Source organism: Patiria miniata, unplaced genomic scaffold (genome assembly GCF_015706575.1).
Source record: "Patiria miniata isolate m_02_andy unplaced genomic scaffold, ASM1570657v1 HiC_scaffold_7, whole genome shotgun sequence".
Lineage (NCBI taxonomy): Eukaryota > Metazoa > Echinodermata > Asteroidea > Valvatida > Asterinidae > Patiria > Patiria miniata.
The window spans coordinates 16,804,141-16,823,793 of record NW_024037074.1 but is presented as its reverse complement, the minus strand read 5'-3'; the positions used below and the strand labels follow the sequence as shown (position 1 = coordinate 16,823,793).

Sequence of the window (19,653 nt, the reverse complement as noted above, 5' to 3'; positions counted from 1 at the left end):
CATTCACTAATATAACTTCACTACTTTAGAAGAAAAAAGAAGATAACTTTAATATTTATCACACAACATTGCATAATATAATATAATTTACAAAATAGTTATTACGTAACGTTGACTACATTAATATAAACTTTGTGATTATAAACATATACTGTTTAAGGACAAAAGATATTCAGGTCCTGAATTTGTTTTGCCTTAGTGTTTCGTGTAGCTGTGGATGGAGAAATTGTATGAATCTTGTCATATATTAGTTCATAAAAGCATTTGCAATTTGGTTACTGAACTATTACTTTTTAAAAAGAATTTTACCCCCAAAATGTAAATTTTGTGTGATTTTTATACATCGATGTTACGTTTTGAATTTCAATTTACCACTGTTGTGCTGTGTCAATGCGAAAATAGCATTCAAAAATGGTAATTTTTTTTGTACAAAAACGCTGTTGTGTTTTCTAATTATTGATGAATATGTACACTTACACTTCGCATTGTTTGTAACGGTTTTATATTTAGTTCCATCTATTTGAATAAATTATACGAACGGGAACACCTTCTTTTAAAGATAAAACGCTTGGAAACTGTCTTTAGTGTCAGATTATTTTAAAAATTTACCTTTGGGAATTAGGAGGGGCCATTACAAGAGAAACTATTCTTAAAAGTGAGAACTTGGTAATTATTTTAGAACGGTAAGGACATGCGATCCGTGATATTCAAGTTGACTTGAAATAGGCCTTAGGGGGAGTCGGTTCCAGCAAGTGCATTCGGATTTTAAATAGGTTCCCTGCAACTTGACCCATAACCACCCCAACCCTTTAAAATCCAACTGCATGTTTTGTTGGAATCTGTTGGAGTGAGTACTGCACTACTAAACTTATTATAATACATGGGGTTATACCATCATAATCAGAGTCCAACAGTTTGGGTGTCGAGTTTACCATATGGTATTGGATTTTGCAAGAATGAGGAAGGTTCCTTAATTAATGCAATGTCATTTTAGAGCACCTATCGTTCGGCACTCGTGCAAAGTTTTCCCGCACAAAGCTTATACACCGCATTCATGAATAGATACATGTACCGGGTACAGTCGCACACCTTTATAACAAGGTCCTTGGGACTTTACAAATTACCATAACAGGTAGCTTGCATTATATCAGTATAAAAAAACGAAGAAAAGCAAAGACTCGGGACCTAAAATTGTCCTTGTTAATAGATGTTGTATTAGTGCTCTTATCAGGGTTCCTATAATTGAAATGGAGACGTTCCACGAGCTCCCTTGCCTTTTTCTTTAAAGTTGCATACTCCGAGATCTTCAAAAAATTGATTTCTTTTTCCTGCTAACGAAGTTTGAATTTGTTTGTTTTGTTTTAACGAAAAAACTACTTGATTCCGATTTCGGGCGTCTGCAGCTCTCTGAAAAAAGGGCTTTATTGCGCACAAATGAACCCGCCCTATACCCTACGAGAGCCGATTGTCTGGCACTCAGCCATTTCAATTCGATTTTAGGAAGTAATATCAGCACTAATAACGTCGCAGATTTTTTTCGTTTGAGGCAAATAGCAAAGTCTATTTTTCGAGGTGAAAGTCAAACGCATTTTTTCAAGACTTCTTTTAGTAATTTTCTCTCCCCCATTCTGTAGAAGACCTTCGACCACAGCATTTTGGTACCTTAATTGTTGCTAAAGGCAAGGAAACGCAAACCCTTTTTCGCTCGTTCATGAATATTCGTTGTAGGCACCATCAGTACATGTTTAAGTCTGTCCCCCCTAAATAAAATTAAACTCGCTCATTATGCGTCCACTGCATAAGATGTTATGTAACTTTTACTGCGCCAGACAGTTGTACCAGGAGATCACTGGGATGTAGCAAAAACGGCATTGTTATTCAGAGCAGGTGGAATAAAAGGCGGCAATAACGTAAGCGCACGTGACGTCCCATCAAAAGCAACCTACCATACGTAAGTGCGCGCAGACGAGGTAATCAATCATCAGTGTCGAATGCGGAAATTCATAAACAACTTGACGTAGCATAGCAATAAAGGTGAGTTATGATGCAGACCAAATCTATACCAAATATCTTTCAAATTTCTATACCCATTTGGTCTGATCACTGGTTGAAACGATCATTTCATCTAGGTTTTGTCAGTTGTGTATACAATTCTCACTTCTAATAATACCATGCATGAAAATTGTCAAAGTCGTCAACGATGCTCGATCTGAGTGCCATTCGTTCAGTTCACTTTATTTCCACAGTGTTCACAAATAAAGAAATATGTAAAAGTACTTTAATATTTACATTATAAATTGTAGTTGGATGTTTTGAATGCCTAGGGTCAGTAGGAGGAGTTTTAGCATCACAAGACGAGCAAGATTTGCTTAGATATGGCAATATGACAATGTACACAAGCGGTCCCTAGATCATCGCGTGTATATGTGTCATGTTCCAATATGTAGAATCCACTTCCATGATTACTTATTACTGCTGGTACGCTTTCACGAGCTTTTAATTGTGATTGCTAATTATTGAACCTAGCTTCACAACTACAAAGGCCGGACTTCTGTGTTCTGTTTAACGTGGCACCATTGACATTTGCCTAGACAAACATGTGTAAACCAACATTTATGGACTCAAGTCAAACAGAAAAGGTTTATTGCACTGAAAAGTGGGGGGAGGTAAAACATTTACCACAAGGTATTTTAGGACCTCATTTGGCTAAAATTTTGGAATTTTGGAGGCTGGAAGGAAAAAAATAATACAAATTTTATTTTGAATTTTTCAGGAAAATTTTTGTTTGCAACTTTTCTGGAACATTTTAAGAAGCGAAAGCAAATTTCAAATAACTCTATAACTATATCTTGCTTTAAATTTGTCGGAGTGAAGGTAAACATCGTCTGATTCTTCCTGAATTTTCAACAGAGGACAAACATGGCGAATGCATTGTTGCAGGTTATCCTTGAGCGCCTGTCTTATAGTTGGTGTGCAATCGCAGCCCGACCCAAATGTCTGCACCCCCCACGGTCCGAAAGGAGAGGGACCGCCCCTTCCCCTTCTTCCAGAACAGTTTATGTTGAAGGTGTGTATAAACACGAGCATTTTTATTTCCTGGGGGATGGGGGGGGGGGGGGGGGTTGTCAATTTTTGTTGAAGGAGATGTCTGTTCTTTTAATTATTTTTAATCAAGACTGTTTGGTAATCTTTTGAAGTATTGACTGAAAAGTTCTGAAATGTATTATTTTTTAAAAATATAATATGTGTTTCTTTTCAATTTTGCCAAGTTTATTCTTGAATTTGTGACATGAAATTTTATTCTGATCATTTCAAGAATTTCTCTGATCTGACCATGTTACAACGCAGATGTTGTGGCCATAGACAGCCATGTACATGAACAGTTTTCTGTCATGAAATTGTAAATTTTATTTGTAATATCACCATTTGTTTGGTCTTGAATTTTGTGAAAAAAAGTTAGTTTTGGGCTAAAATAAAATTCTTCAGCAGAAAAATATCGAATTTGTTGAGGATCATGGACAGAACATTGTACATCTTTAAGATGTTTTGAATATAGCATTTTCTTATTTTTTTTCAGTCTCACAATTGTTTTTCTAATATTCTTTACAAATGTGTCTGTTTGAGTCATTCTATGGATTTTTATTTTTTGGTTACATTTACTTGAACAGGTAGAGGCAAACATTCTTGGGTGGAATCATACAATCGAAGTGGTGGAGTACTACGACTCTATCAATAATCGTGGCGCCGTCCACAATATCTATGCTGGACATATTTCACAGACAGTGGTCAACTATGAGACCAAGGAAATCATCAGGGTCAGACCAGGTAGGCTTGTAGCATTTGTTAGTTTTAACATAGACGATTGTTCATAAAAATTACACGATTTATTGAAATTTACACATCTATTTGAAATTTAAAAATACATCATTTCTTTTGTTTTATATGAACAACAAGCAACAAAATTACATCATCCATAAATCCCCCCCCCCAAAAAAAATAATAAACAGAAAAAAAATTGCCCTAAAATGGAGGAAAAGCAAACTGATAGAAAATATAAGTTGTAATGTTCAACAATGTTTGTCAAGGATAGTTTTCTTCTTTTTAAAAAATATTTATTTTAGCAAGACTGCACTGCTAGAAATTTGCTGATTAATTTTGCAGGGTTACAAATTCGTTCTTAAAGGGAATGTACAACATTTGCTTTTGCTGCAATTTTTAGAATTAGATGGATTTGTTGAATGAGTATGCTATAGCAAATACTGTTAAATTGACTTGCGTCATGTTTTGGGTTCGGAGATGCTGGAAAATCCAAGAAAACTAACAATGCTCATGTATTCTGGTTCCTTGACCCCTCTTAAGATGAAACAGAGCAATTTATAGACTTTTGGGAATTGTAAGATCAGAGAATCAGTCTAGCTGGCATGTACCTCTTCACAGATGTGTAATCAATTGCAAAGAAAATGCGGAATAACTTAATTATGAGCAGTTTTTGAAAAAAGGCCAGTTTTCTCCAACGCTGGTCGGCTGACCAGCGTTGGAAAAATACAGTTTTTCTTGACAAGGTCAGCACACCAGGAGCCACAATTTTACAGGATGCTTTTACAGGACTGTCATTCCCTAACAATCCAGTAAAGATATTTCGCGATAATTTGATCATTTCATTTTGTGATGTTTGCAAATGGTGCATCTTCCCTTTAACCAAGTCATCTTTTGTGATTGAAACAATTGGTATTATTAATACTTAAAGACTGTTAACATAGGATTGTTCCATAGGTAAAACACTGGTGTGGCATTCTGGAGGTTGCCGGTTCGAATCCTTCAAAATTTCAGAGGAATTTTGTGAATTTTGTACAGGCGCTGGCTGCCATGTACAAAACCTGACGGCCAATGGTTTCAACATCTTCGGCTTCCAGCTACAGAACGGCACAGCCCACATCGGCAGCGTTGCCGACATCCTCAAGTTTGGCGCCTCCTACAACGAGACTTACATCGGCACCACGTACATCCGGGGAATCCCCGCAGACCACTGGCAGAGCTGTCTGTACAACGAGCAAACCAACGGCACGATGTTGCTGGACTATTACTTCACCGTTCCTGAACACATTAACGCTGAAGGGGATTCCCAGATACCACTCAGATTGGCGCTGAATGGAACAGGTGATATGATTAATTAAGATTGGGTAATTGTTTTCATTACCTTTCTTGAGCAAAATTAAGAAATTACCTGAAAGAAATATGTTACTGTCTGTGCTGTGTTTGACGGAAAGAATGTTGCATCCCGACGCCACTTTTTTCATTGTACAGGGGGAGTGCCAAAAAAAAGCGGAACCCAAACCCCCGAATATATATTTCATATTTTAAAAAAAAATGGTAAATCTCAGTGAAGGTCAGTCATTGCAAAAATGTTGAAAAATTGTGAATTTGGGACTGAGAAAAATTTCCAGTTTTGTTAGGAAATACTTTAAAAATGGTTTTGACTCTCTGTAGACTTTCTACACAACCGCTGAAGTGGATACTACACTCTCTCCTTTGTTACTTCAAGCTTGAATTTTTTTCTAAATTGCTGGGGTTTTTTTCTTCTAGCGATACAAAAGTTTTTCATTTTTGAATGAGACAATAACTAAAAAGGCTCACATTTAGTTACGGAATTTTTATTTTACAAACTTTAAATTATTTGCCTCTTGATGATAAGCCAATTCTTAATTGCAGGGTAGATTAGTTCTCGTGCCCATTTTAGTACTGATCATGTGGGGAAGATCCATTTGTGCATCAAAACGACATGAAAATAAAAGCCTATTTTTAAGAGAAAAAGAACAAAATTGGTGAAAAAAAGTGTAAAACTTTAAATAATGTTCGGTGTTGTTAAGGTTCGGTTAATTTCTTTCTCGAATTTTTTAGCTTCCAACCGAAAGTTCATCCACGGACATGTGGTGCCTGTGAATGGCACTCACTCCTACAGTCACGTGTATGAGTTCTTTGACGTACAGTTTCATCCGGAATTTCCTGATCGCTCATTTGAGGTAAGCTGAAATACTGTTGGTGTACCCTAACGTGGCGTGGCCCTCAGGCCCGTCGCCAAGGAGGGGGGGGGGGGGGGGGGGCTGGTGGGGCCGGGCCTCCCTTGGCGAGCAATAATCCCCCCCCCTCCCCCGGCAAAAGCCAGAAAATATGTATTTTTGTATTGTTTAAAAACGTTTAAGCAGTTCTTAAAATATTTATTTCTCTTGCTGTTTGTCAATTCCTAATTTCCTTTGAAATTTGTGTTTTCTTCACCAAGTTCCCAAATTTGGTCAGTTCTCTGTAAGTGGATCTGCTGTGAGTCTGCATATGTAAGGGAAAAACAGAAACTTGGAAAAAATTCAGTAAAATAATACAAAAGTTTTTGAATTAGATTGAAAAGTACAATGTAAATTGGATCTTGACATAAAGAAATGTTTTCCAGTTGCGCAAAAAAAGTTGATTTTTTAAGGATTTGATTAAAAAAGACAATTGAAATAAAACTATGGAACGCGTGAACACCGGACACTGGCCTTCCCAAACTTAAAAATTTGTAATGCAAGATTTTACGTTAAATATCATGGAGTTATAGCTCCATGCTTATATTGATAGAAGTTTCCAGAAAAATAAATCATGAACAAATGCCTGAATTGATTCTAAATTTTCCTGTCATAATCAGCCTCAACTGGGAGTGGTGTGCCCAGGCCGTAAAAGTCTCAAGCCACTACCGAAGATACCCGATCAGTTCTCCATGAGCGTTGAAGTTGTGCTCCCAGGAATGAAACAAGTCTTCTATATGTCGGTAAGTCATTGCGTGGATAATAAAAAAGGCATCCAGAATATGAAGAGTTTATTTCTAAAGTTAAAAGAAAACAGAATGTGATTCTTGTTTTTCTGTGTGTGTGTGTTTTCACTGAGCAAAAAAATGAACTTTATGTCGATATCTTAAAATAAAATTCATTTTGATAGTCGTGTTTTGGGTTGAAAACTTCCATTAATTGTAGTGGTCCAGAGTAAAGTGAATTCTTTAAAGTCTTTGTACCAAATGTCCAATATTGACTGGTTGCTTTCTATTTCCGTACCTGAGAAAAAAACTCAGACTTTTGCTGCCAACTTATACCAAAAAAGTGACCAATATTGACACAATTCAACATAATTCTCCATTTTGCCTTAACATTGTAGGAGGTTTATAACTACAAGAGCAAGACGGTTGTTGCCTATTACAGTTTCACAATGAATGGTTCCATCGTACCGACGTCGTACCGTTCCATGGATGACTTCAATACTGGTACTTCACTATTTGTTCCACTAATTTGAAGCATGTTTCACGTCTTTAGACAGACAAAGGAGGAAAAAAAATTGCCTTGGGTGTCAGGAAACATACTGTAACAAAAAATACTTCGCCGCCTTTTGTTAAAAAGGTGTGCCAAAAAGGTCCACATTTACCCAATAAATTCTCAGAAAGCCTGCATATTTTAGTTAAAGATTATTCAAATTTATGTTCTGCGTAGTGGTTGGTGGTAAACTTCAACAGGCCTATTATCGGTGATATTTTTATACTTCATTTTTCAAAAACTTTAGTTCATATTCCTAATCCTCATTTTTGTTTTGCAGGGCTGACGTACCGAATCAACCAGAACACTGGTTTTTGCAACGTCACCCCCATATCCCTGTTTTCCTCGGACGCAGAATCGCCCGACCACGTTCACGTTCAGATGAAGAGTATTGCCAGTTTCATTCACTATGACACCCGAGACTGGCAGTACCAAGGAATAGTTAGTACCCAGAAAAAAAATTAATAAAATAATTATATTGCCAAAAAAAAAAAAAAAAAAAAAAAAAAAAAAGGGTCAAAGTATTAGTGATTTTTGTGAGTTGTATATATACCCCTATTTTAAGGGGCACTGCGTCCTGAAATCCCCGAAATTTTCATGTTTTGGATTGTTTAAGGGGAAAAAAAGGGATGAAGATATAACATGTCCATTCTTAAAAGGTGAAATTTATCTTCTGCATTTTGTTATTTTTTGTGGGGGGGGGGGTAAGGAATTGCAAACCATACTGAATTGTTATTACAAATTACAATAGGCAAAGAAAAAGTAGCAAGCTCAAGTTCTGCCTCTGAACATGTTTGGTAACCACCCTTCTCTCAAATCATTAGAAACTTCAGAAATCTGCAAACTTTGGGTTTTGCCGAAGTTCCAGCAGACCTGCAAAATAATTTCTCAAACTTCCTGCAATTATTTCTCTTGCGTTAGACCGAGCTACGTGGAATGCAGGCAGAATCCTGGATTGTGGCCACGAACGAGTGGAAACCAAATTGGCTAACACATAACGCATCATCTCAAGTCAACAGTACCTGGGAATTGTTCTACACAACTGTAAGATAGCTTTTGTCAACTTGTGTTTTCATCTGGGGTAGGGCTGTGCATCGGAACCGGGTACCCGAGTACCCGACCGTTGATGTCAGGAACCGGTTCTAGATTATGGAATCTGGTACCCGTTTGCAACTTAACATATTAATTAGTAATTTCTCAGACGATGAAAAAGAAAGGTTTGAATGCCATTTGTGGGGAATTGTGAGGAAACAAAACATACTTCACATTCATGACGCTCGAGAAAGTTGCAGTTTACATCGTAAAGCTATAAATCTCACTGTACACACTTGTATCTTGCTGTTTTTATGCACCAATGTTCCTGTAGTAGTATTAGCATGTGGACCTTTATGAACAATCTGAACAGCAACTTCCGAGATTTGAATTTTAGGGGTTATTTTTTTTTAACCGGTACCTGGGTACCGGTGTTTTTTTTCAATCTGGTACCCGGCTCCTGTTCTACCTGTAAATGCATACCCCTAATCTGGGACCATGCTCCAAAATTTTATACACCTGATTTTTTTTGGGGATATTATATTACCAAAGTTTTAAAAAAATGTATTATTCACACAAAAACCTAAGATTTGTGGCAAGTTAAACACATCAGCTTGTTGCCAAACCAGTCTTAAATAATCAAACCAGTCTTAAATAATCAATATATGGACTTGATTTTGAAAACTTTATTTTCAAAATGCGATAGATCTTTTTGAAAAAAAAGTGAGAAAGTTGCACGGATGTGAGAATTTATAGAGCATACACAGTATTCATAAACACCTCAGACAGTTTAGCCATTCCTATTGGTCGAGAGCCCGTCACGTGGCCGGTATTAAACGGATGATAAAGACATGGCTAGCTGGTCTTAAACACTTTTCCAGTGTCACAATAAAATGTGGACTCCTAAAAATCCAGTGCCTCTTATCGTTTCATTGGTTGAACGTTCACAATCCTCACGTAGGCATGCGCAACACTACCAGGGAGTTAGAATTTTATAGTTCTAAATTCAAAACGCAACGCGCCAGGTGCGTTCTGCGCGACATCGCATAGAACATGATACGCGCGCGTCAATGTCCATAAAAGGGTTGTTTTCATCTTACTCGCCAGCTGAACACTCCATTATTTTGCAGGAGGGATGATTCAAAAAGCATAAAGTGAATTTGTTGAACAAAATCGGGATGTTTTGAACGAATTATATGATTTTTTTTTACCGAAAAGGTATTTATGAATGGGAATAAATATGTACTCCGTCGGTATTTATCACTCTGTTTAATACCACTTAGAGTCTGGGTGCTGATAATTACCCTCGCCTCCGGCTCGGGTAATTATCAGCACCCAGACTCTAAGTGGTATTAAACAGAGTGATAAAAACCTCCGGAGCACACATTTATTCCCTTATTAAAACAGCTGTTTTTAAACTACATCTTTCGCTTTGTGCTCTTAAACCGTGTTTAACAATATGACAGTCATCAAAACTGACTTTGAAAAAGGTAACAAAATGGCATTTATCACGTTTTGGAAACAAAGCCTTCATTTGAACATAAATTGACAATTTAAATTGTAATTCGTGTCTTCTTTTTTTCATTTTCATTAAGGATGCATGGAACACCCAAGGAGGATTGAATAAGTCCACCAATATGCCCATCATGTCTAAGGTTCATTGGACCATGAAGGTATTTGATCTATTACGCAGCGGGCTCAATTTGTATAGAACTAACTGAAGCTGCAGCCATGAAAATGCAAAATATTATTGTTAACCATCGCATCAAGGTCATTGCTGACATGTTTATGGTTCATCACGTGTGCCCCTCTAATTCAGTTAAAATTATTCATATGATAAAAATCATGTTCGTCTTTGTTCAAAACTTGTTTTTTTTTAATCACCGCTTTACTATTAACAAACAAAAGAGGGACAATAGGGGTCCCTAATTGCAGGCAAATACACACTTGTATGGGTGCGTTTGTTTGTGGTGTAAATCGAGGACACACACGTGCAACATCATCGGTGAATTGAGGACAGGAACCAAATCGAGGACGACCTCGATTAGAAAACGTGTACAAAACCAATGAGAGCTGTTGCGAAAAAGTGAGTACAAACAAAGGAAAAGGGAAGGGGAACAAAAGAAAAACCTTGATTTACACCACAAACAAATGCGCGTGTGTGTGTTCACGAGTTGCCCGACTAAAGAAGCGGTCGACAGGCAGAAAAGCCGCCTCTCGCCTGTGGAGCAGGCGACAGCCTGCAAAGCCCCCGCTAAACCGCGAGGCGAAGTCTCGTTGTTAATATTTTGTTTCTTCTTGTTGTTGTTGTTGAAGACGGACAAAGGCAAGTTGGTTAACGGGAGCTTTGATATGAACCATTTCCACTTTGACACGGCCAATGTGGATCCTTCCCATTTTGACCTCTCCCCGTGCTTCGATAGCGGGAACAGCAAGGAATTTGCCTTTGACATCTTGGAGATGGGTAAGAGTTTCCTTATATGATGGATTTTCCTCCACCCCCCTCCCCCCCCCCCCCTCATTCCTCAATATCTCTCTGCCAAAAAAATTGTAATTTTTCTGGTAAATAGTTTTTTTTCCAGATTTTTTTTCATGAACCTTCTAAACCTTCCCAACTCCATCAAAATCCATACCCCCCCCCCCAATTCGGTGGATTTTAGGGGGATTTAGTCCTGCAAGCCATAAAAAAAGAGGGAAAAAAGAAAGATAACGAGGCGCGATATCATAATGTTGTTAATTGAAAGGGTTAGGGGGGGGGCCAAATGTCCCTGCCCACGCTTGAAAAAATGATAAATCGGGAAAATGCTGGAAAATAGAGGGATTTTTTTTGGGGAAAATGTGCTTTGCCCCCCTCTAGAAAAAAATCTTGGCGACGCCTATGCCTGCAGGCCTGGTTTGACTAAATATTGATGGAGTGTGATGGACTTGGGCCTGGAAGCCTTAAGCAAAGCACACATTGTGAGCAGTGTGATGCATGGATTTGGTGGACTTGGTCCAGTACTTAGTAAAAGACAGTAGGGAGTTGGGATTAAGCAAAATATTTCTTCAACTCTTTAAATAACGTTTAACAGCTTTCTTCCTCAAGTTTTTAACTTTTCACGATGATGTAAGAAAACTGTCCAAACTTTTCTGTAAAATCAGTTCTCAGAAATAAGAACTGCAACAGCACAAATACAAATCAGACACTGAAAAGAGACAACTAAAAAATAAGCACATTTTTGTATTTTTGCATTTAGGTATTTACAACATGGTCATTGCAAACAATACCATTGGATTCTACTATGGAGTGGCGCACAGTCTGGCTACGGCCGCAGGAATCTCACCGACAAGAATTGCAAATGTGTTTGTAAGTTTTATAATCAAGTTTTAAATTAAAATAAACCAACAAAACGTTTTTAATAAGCTTTCCATTTTCTGTTGTGTAAAAAGAGACGTTATTCAACATCCTGAAAGTTTTTCTGATCGGATAAACCTTTTTTTGGTAAAAAAAAAAAAAATTACATTGAAACAAGTCAAACAGCAACTTGGACACTCAAAAAAACTGCTTCTAATAACCGGTACATGGCATTTGAAAATAGGGTGGATAGGTAGAGAATTTTGTTGCCACTTTTTTGTACGATCATATGGAGGCGTCTGCGTGTAATTAATCGGTAAAAGGTAGAAATCGATGGTTTTGGGTGTTTTTTTTCTCATTTTTCCCCCAACATAATTAGGTAAGGGGCTATCAAAATAGGGTAGGTAGGGAAACCGGAAGCAGATTTAAAAAAAAAAAATTTGGCCTTATGATCTCGTTTGACATTTGAAAGGAAATGTTAGAAAAGAAAGACAAATGTGTTTATAAAAGTTTTATAGACCAAGACTAATCTGATCAAATGAAATGTTTTTAAAAAACCATCCAAGTCTTTACCCCCTATGGCCTTAAATGACTACACAAATTTTTAAAAAATGCCGTGATTCTGTTGAATGCACAGGCAGCGGAGGACATCGATAAGGTGACTACGGTTTTCTTCGACCTGCTTGGAGTTCCCGCGGTCAAAGGAGACGCGGTGGATATGATCAAACAGCCGTCGCTGACAGATGCTGCAGTGGCCCTAGAGCTGCTGATCAATAGCGTCAATGCGGAGGAGCCGTTCCATGTCAAGTTTAACTACAATGGCACGGTAAAGATTACTTGTGATATATATTCAAATCATGGTGCTATCCTTTTTAACTCTAACTTCCTTGGGCTGTGTAGTCCACACAAAAAAAAACCTTCCGAATTAACCTAAATCTTCCACTTTGCGGGAAACTGATGGCACATACTTTGTTCTTAAATGTCCAAGGAGCATCAAATCTGTGTAAAGTGACAGTGGCTTGGATCTATAAAAACAAAAATCAAATATTCTAAAACGTTTTGGTGGATTTTTGAAGGATTTGGCAAAGTTAGCTTAAAACTTCATGTTCAAATAAGCAGTAACACATAAGGAAGTCCTTCAAAGTGTTGGGGTTACAGCAATTTAACAATTAAATGGGCATTTCCGTTAGAGATGTTTTGTAATGCGGTATGCGTCGGTGGTAGACGACATAATTTTGAAAATCTGTTACAATAGTTCCCTCAAGAAATGTCTGCACATGCTTGTTAGGTCACAATGTTAACAGGTGATTTTGTTAGTATGAAGTGAAAGCTATCAGCAGAAAATCGGACAAAGAAAAAGTATCGCCAGACATAATTTTACAGTACATATTGTGAAATGTTGAGACACTGTTCAATGCTTCACCCAAATTGAACGAGACATTCATCAGAAAAAAAAAATATATATAGTCTAAGTAATAAATATCTTGGCAATGGCTTACTGAACATTATGCCTGATGAAATATTTCATAGTTTGATACCTACCACGCACTGTTTTATCCAAATTTATAAACAGTGAAATCTTGACAAGTCAAAACCTGTTAACTCAAAAACCCTTCTACATGTAACTCAAAAGTAAAAACTTATCCCCGTCAATTGTTGTTGAATAGAAAATCGATTGGATAACTCAAAACTCTGCTTAACTCAAAATTTGACCCAATTCCCCTGAGCTTTGACTGATCGAGATTCCACTGTATCAGAAATGGGTACAGAGATATGATAGATTTGTTCTGTTTAAAAACTTAACATGTTAAGTGCCCTGTGAACATAAGACAAGTATAGTGAGTAGGTCCTTCCAAGATCTATTAATAAGCCTCTGTACTGATGATGTCGCACTTTGTTTACACGAGTGCTTTCTTATGGGAGCCTGCTTGGGACGACGCTTTCGTAGCCCCGTAGAAAAGCGCACAAGTAAACAACATGGGACGTCACTAGTAAGAGGCTTATTCTTGACAGCGTTTTGAAAACATCTCCGTGCTGGTTTGTTTTCTCAGGAGAAGTCTTTGACTGCGAAGCCCGACACCTTGCGAAACTCCTTCAAGCAAAGTCAGCCTGAAGACAGTGGCTCTCAACAGTTCAGCACTGGTGAGTTTGCTCGTTGGGTTGTTGGGTTGTCTGTTTGGTTGTTTTGGGGAGTATGTTGTTGAGGGATCTCCTCCCTCTGCCATTGCGGTACTTTTGAAGATGAATCAAATTAGGGAAGGAAGAATCATATATCCCGGTTTTGGAGCCAAATAAATTTCTTGATTTTGTTCCTTTCAGGAGCTTTTGTCGGTTTTGGAATCGCCATGCTGATAATCGGAGCTGTGCTGGGTGTTGGCATCTTGGTGTTCCTTCACAAGCGGAACAAACTGAACATTCCTTACAATGTGCAGTCTTAGGCGGCCCATCTTGTTTGGATAAGTTTGGAAATGCAGGAGAAAATAAAATCTTCTGTAAGTAATCAAATAATATCTCTGGACATTTTTTCCCTGGCATAAAACTGTCTTATCCTTTAGTGTAAACTAAAATCATTTTAACAAGTGTCTTTCAGCTATTAAAAGATCTGATATTTAATATTTTTTATGCTTTGGTTGGATTAAGTGTATATATGTTACTTTTCTGAAAGCGTATATGGAGCAATAACTGTTACTACATGTACACAATTTGGGACTAGAACATACAATGTATGGTAAAATTCTAACTTACATTCCATAATCTAGGTTTTTTTTTAATGATTTTGATTCAACAACTATTCAATTTGTATTGAATATGCCTTTGAGAGGATTTAATGTATTTCCTTCATATACAGTAGTGACTTTTATTTGATAGAAATAGAGATGAATTGAAAAGGAGCCGTTGGGCAAGGGTGTAATGTGACTGATTTTACAGAAACAGTTTAAATTAACATTATAACTTAATTTTCAAATATCAAACTGATATTAAGAAAGTTTATAAAGAAATATGCAGTCGTAATCAAGCCATCACACGTCATGTGGCAAGTCATGTGGCAAGTCATGTGACAAGCTATTATATTCGTGAACTGTGACATTTCTTTGTCATTTTGTCGTCCTGTTACTTGTGTCTGGACTTGTGATGTGGCTTGCTCCGGAATTATGAAAATAATTGCATTTCCAATTTTTATTTTGTATAAATGATGTGTGCAGTGTTCCCTAGGTTTTCAAGAAATTTACGGCCTTCGAAAAATAAAGGTTTTTTTTTGGCAACCCAGTCAATGGAGGTGATGTATTATTATTATTTCTTTTTATTTTTAATAATATGCGTATTAATGGTGAATGGAATATTCATGGTAATAAATATTAAAAGTACTAATAAGCAATACTTTTGTACATAACAAACGGCACGTTTTGAATGAAGTAATGAAATAACACCAAGTTTGTTTCACTCAAGTTGCTCTTACAATTGAGTTTTATTGAAAGTCTTACTTTTAAGAAGTTAACTTACATGAATGTAACAAACAATAAACATAAGACATTTTTGTGTGTGTACATACTTCAAATAGAGGGGACAAAAAGTGACGATGCATGTATTTGTATTAAAAATGTTTTTATGGATTAACATGCTAAACAAGAAATTTATATCAACAACTGGTGGTTTGTTACTCGCTTGAAACCAAGAATACCATGTCGAATACGCCTCTGTACCGATGACGTCGCACTTCGTTTACTTGTGCGCTTTTCTATAGGGCTATGAAACCGTCGTCCCCACCAGGCTCGCATAGAAAAGCACGTGTAAACAATGTGTGATGTCATCAGTACAGAGGCTTTACATCTAACCCCTTGATGCTGACTGTCGGTGGCTGACAGCTCCAGATGCAGCTCGATAAAAGCCGGGGATTGCTAGTGCCGCATTCCTGCTGCATAGCGCATCCATTCATAGACAACCACTGAATGCCTGCACGTACACATTCCACCCGTTGTGCTGCTGTCCGTGGCTGAACAATACCGGCGAGAAGGGGTTAAAGCAGCAAATTATTTTGTTATGGAACACCTCCGTCCCTCTAATTGAAATGCGATTTAATAGTATTTTTCAAAAAACAAGTTTTAACAAGGCCGCAGCAGATCTGCTCCACTAACTCCAACAGTGGCAGTCATTTCCATGAAGATGCCTTCAACACTTATTCGATGGTAGATTTAGATAACGGGCTCTCTACACAAGTACCCGCTCAACGGTAACAAAGGAGAGTTGGGGTGACCACTAGAAGGGACAGTTGAATGCATTACCGACGCCGCCTGACGCTCATGCTAAGATGCTATGCCTTTGAGCACATTCAACATGAAATAAGTTGTGCGTACTTTCTTTGCGCCATACGCGCACGATCAAGTACGTGCACGCGAAGTGTTGCGTTAACTGGGCTCTCGAAAGTGGTCAGAAAATGCCGTTTACTGTTCATGTAAGGAGTCTATACCTTCATTTACATAAAGGGGTGTGGCCATCCACCCATTGGTGGATATTCAAACTCTTCAACAACAGGAGAAGATGCACATTGATAAACACAAGAACCTGGCGTTGAGAAATGTGTGGAATTTCTACATCATTTACAGTTGGTAAAGGTTTACAGTATTAGGAATGCCATGCAAAGATGCAAACCCAATCAACCAATCAGAGCCTGAGTTTTATGTTGTCTGTGGTATTCACTGGTAGTAAAAACAAAAGCTTGGATTGGTCAATAGTTTCTTGGTACTTCCATGGAAAAGTTTAAATATTAGATTTTAAAGCAATGAAAGCAATAACCGTAGCCATATTGACATTCTCTCAAAATATACCTTTCCTTACAAGAACAAATTATTGGAAACTCTTTATCTAAAATGCAAAATATGACACAAAAACTGAAATGTGATGAAAGCCTATGCCTGCTTCAAAACATTATATGCAATTGTTAGAACAATGGAGTCCGATATTCTTATCTGAGAGTTTATGGAACTTATTTGAAATCTTGCTCCGGTTTTTCCAGTGTCAAATGACCTCAGATGCGACCCTTGAACTTTGACCCCCTTTATTTCTGCTTTGTGCTACGTCTTCATGGGCTCTGACTGGTCCTTGCTGCCCTGTTTTTCAAGTTCCGCTCTAAAAAAAAAAAAAAAAAAAAAAATATTGGGGAAAAGCTTTTAATTTTACTAAAAAAAAATCTCAAGCAGATTGATGTGCAATGAGTTTGTTTTCATCTGAGGAGTAACAATAATTTCTCTTAAAAAATCCTGAATTTATGGAAACCAAATTTCTTGTGTTACTTCTCAAAAGGGCATATATAAAAATCAGCTACGTGAACTTTTTTAGAAGACCTTACAGAAAGATTGGGCTGACATTACGAAATGAAGTTGTGATCAACTAAATTACTCAGTTTGTGGTTTTGGGATAACAAGTAACTTCTGATGAAAAGTCAACTGTTGCCGTTGTGAGAAATAACTCCAGACTCCAGTCAATGGAAAATATGTACATAAAGTTTGCCTACTCTGAAACCTAACTCTATTTGGATTGACCAGAGTAATTCCTCATACATTTTAGTTTGTTCGGAAAGATTTCCATATAAGAAGTTCACTAATTTTCCTCTGTATTGACTAACAAGCCCCCAGATAGCAATTTCATGTCATCAAAGTCAATTTGAGCAGTGAGAAAATACAAGCATTTTCTTAGAAAACACTTAGAATTTTTCAGTCCACTCTCATAGGGTTTGCACACAGGGTGTTGAGTGAACTTCTTATATGGAAATCTTTCCGTTTGTTACTCTGGAACATCATTCTGAGACAGGTTTAAGATAACGGACCCCTAGATACTCACCTCAGCTGTTTTGAGAAGTCATCTTCGACGTTATCATCATCCCAATTGTCCTCCCAAACGTTGGAGTCTGTTGGGTCCTCCTCTTCACTTGCCCACTCTGTATGGATAGAATTTAAAAGACCAGAAAATCAGCACACGCATGGTTTTACTTGCCGTTTATTTTTGGTAATAAGTGATGATTTTCGTTTTTTCCCCTCATTTCCCCCCCCCCCCCCAAAAAAAAAATACGGTAGGGGCTGCCAAAATAGATGGGTAGGGTACATTTGTCCTACTGGAAGCAGAACTATTATTTTTTTTGGGGGGGGGGGCATAAACAACGTTGCAATTTTTTGTATATTCTTGAACGTCAGAGAGTACGAGTTTCTTCCTTTTTTTTTTAAGGCAGGGTGTATTTAGCCAGTGCCGGTCAAATTTAAGTAAACAATATTTTGAGCCAAAAAAAATTAAATCTTAAAATTAATGTGGCCTGACGTTGCGAACTTAGCAAGTTCTTCTTCAGAGGCTAAAACAGAGGATGAAAAAAAGTAAAACTGCTGCAAACTGCTTACTGACTGGGTGGACCTGAAATATATAAATCTTAAAATTAATGTGGCCTGACGTTGCGAACTTAGCAAGTTCTTCTTCAGAGGTCTGTCTTAGCTTCTGAAGAAGAACTTGCTAAGTTCGCAACGTCAGGCCACATTAATTTTAAGATTTAAACAATATTTTGCTGGCTAAGCAAAATCCTCCAGAGCCACAAATCACAAAAAGAAAATGTATTCTGTAAATTAATGTGGTAATCCTTACTTTTAGGACACCTCTATTTTTTACGAGTTCTGTTCATAACTGACTTTTGCAGATGTCTGTCCAGTACCAAAGTGACTTTTGCAGGCTAAAGCAGTCTTTAGAAGTCAAGAAGGTGTCATTGCCAATTGTTCAGATGTGCCAAGAAGTATCAGAATGTCAATTTTGAGTGTCATTTAGTCAACTGTTTTGGTGAGTCTTTCCCTTCCTATATAGGAATGGGGTCCTAAAAGTAAGGATTACCATTAATGTTGGACTGGAGTCAATTTAAAACATCTTCGTGAAAAAGAAATAAAAAGCTTATCATCAACGCAGTGGCTATTGTTACGGCAGCCGTAACGCATTTCCCATTTTCTATCGTTACGGTAGACTGCAACCTGGCAACTTTTATAAAAAAACATGACAAAAAAATATAAAATTAGAAGGAAAAAAGTGAATTTGAACTTTATGAAATTCGGACTTTATTTCCCTTTTAAAAAAAATCCTCAAAAGCCTCAGGTTAGAAAAGGAAAAAAATTTGAGTGCAAAACTGAGATTCGAACCCGCAACCTCGCGGTGCAAAATCCTACCCTCTATCGGCTGAGCTGGCGCACTGCTCGATAAAACGTGTGGAAACAAATAATTATATACCTGCGTGCGTATCAAAAAAATATCGTAGAGGGCGCTAAACAACAAGTGCCGTAACGATAGCCACTTCGTATCATCAACAGACGTGATACCCCTAGAACTATGGGTCTTGTGTAACAAGACCCGTTCTAGGGCCACAGACAGACAGAACTTTTACAGAAGCGACTGACATCATGACTGAAAAAAAAAACTATGTGCTTGACTGTCAAGAAGGGGGCGAGATAGTTCTTATTTCTACTATAGATTTTGTACACATCTGCCAAGTCGCCCCAAGGTGCCGAGCGCAGTCGCGGGGCTGAGTGAGTTTGATAATTAAAATGATTTTAATGAACACAACCCAAAACTTTTTTGAAGTATTGTTCTAATAATGGGTTTAAGTTTATACTGACCTTCCGCTGGAAACTCTTCGAATTCGTCATCTTCCTCGAGCAATCCAAGATCAACCTTTTTCTCGGGAGCCTTTTTCTCCTGTTTCTTTTGGTCTGCCATGTTGTTTGTGCTTACTCACGGAATATAGTAATTGTGTCGCGTGTCCACATCTAACAATACTGTTTATACATGATTCAACATAGGGGAGCAGACTGTATTAAACCCTGTATCCTTATTCACTATTGTGCTCAAGATAAAATAAGCCTGAAGGTACCAGACTAACTGACAAACTGTACATTTCCATTTTTTCATTTTTTCTAATGAAAATTCAGGAAACAGAAC

The 19,653-nt window shown here is 37.5% G+C and overlaps 2 protein-coding genes across 2 annotated transcripts; one reads left to right on the top strand and one right to left on the bottom strand.

Annotated features, from left to right (window-relative positions):
• The first annotated feature begins 1,925 nt into the window (after positions 1-1,925).
• Positions 1,926-15,143, top strand: LOC119744859. Its single transcript, XM_038221034.1, has 15 exons — positions 1,926-2,034; positions 2,911-3,067; positions 3,669-3,825; positions 4,855-5,157; positions 5,899-6,020; positions 6,677-6,799; positions 7,180-7,285; positions 7,612-7,772; positions 8,253-8,375; positions 9,959-10,036; positions 10,680-10,827; positions 11,600-11,709; positions 12,335-12,523; positions 13,749-13,839; positions 14,017-15,143. The coding sequence occupies exons 2-15, from the start codon at positions 2,927-2,929 to the stop codon at positions 14,133-14,135; spliced, it is 1,971 nt and encodes a 656-aa protein (XP_038076962.1). The 5' UTR covers positions 1,926-2,034; positions 2,911-2,926; the 3' UTR covers positions 14,136-15,143.
• LOC119744860 (26S proteasome complex subunit SEM1-like) lies at positions 15,140-19,495 on the bottom strand. Its single transcript, XM_038221035.1, has 3 exons — positions 19,332-19,495; positions 17,533-17,629; positions 15,140-16,821 (listed from the first exon to the last, which is right to left on the bottom strand). Exons 1-3 carry the CDS (start codon positions 19,429-19,431, stop codon positions 16,767-16,769), a joined length of 252 nt encoding a protein of 83 aa, XP_038076963.1. The 5' UTR covers positions 19,432-19,495; the 3' UTR covers positions 15,140-16,766.
• Between the last annotated feature and the right edge of the window lie 158 nt (positions 19,496-19,653).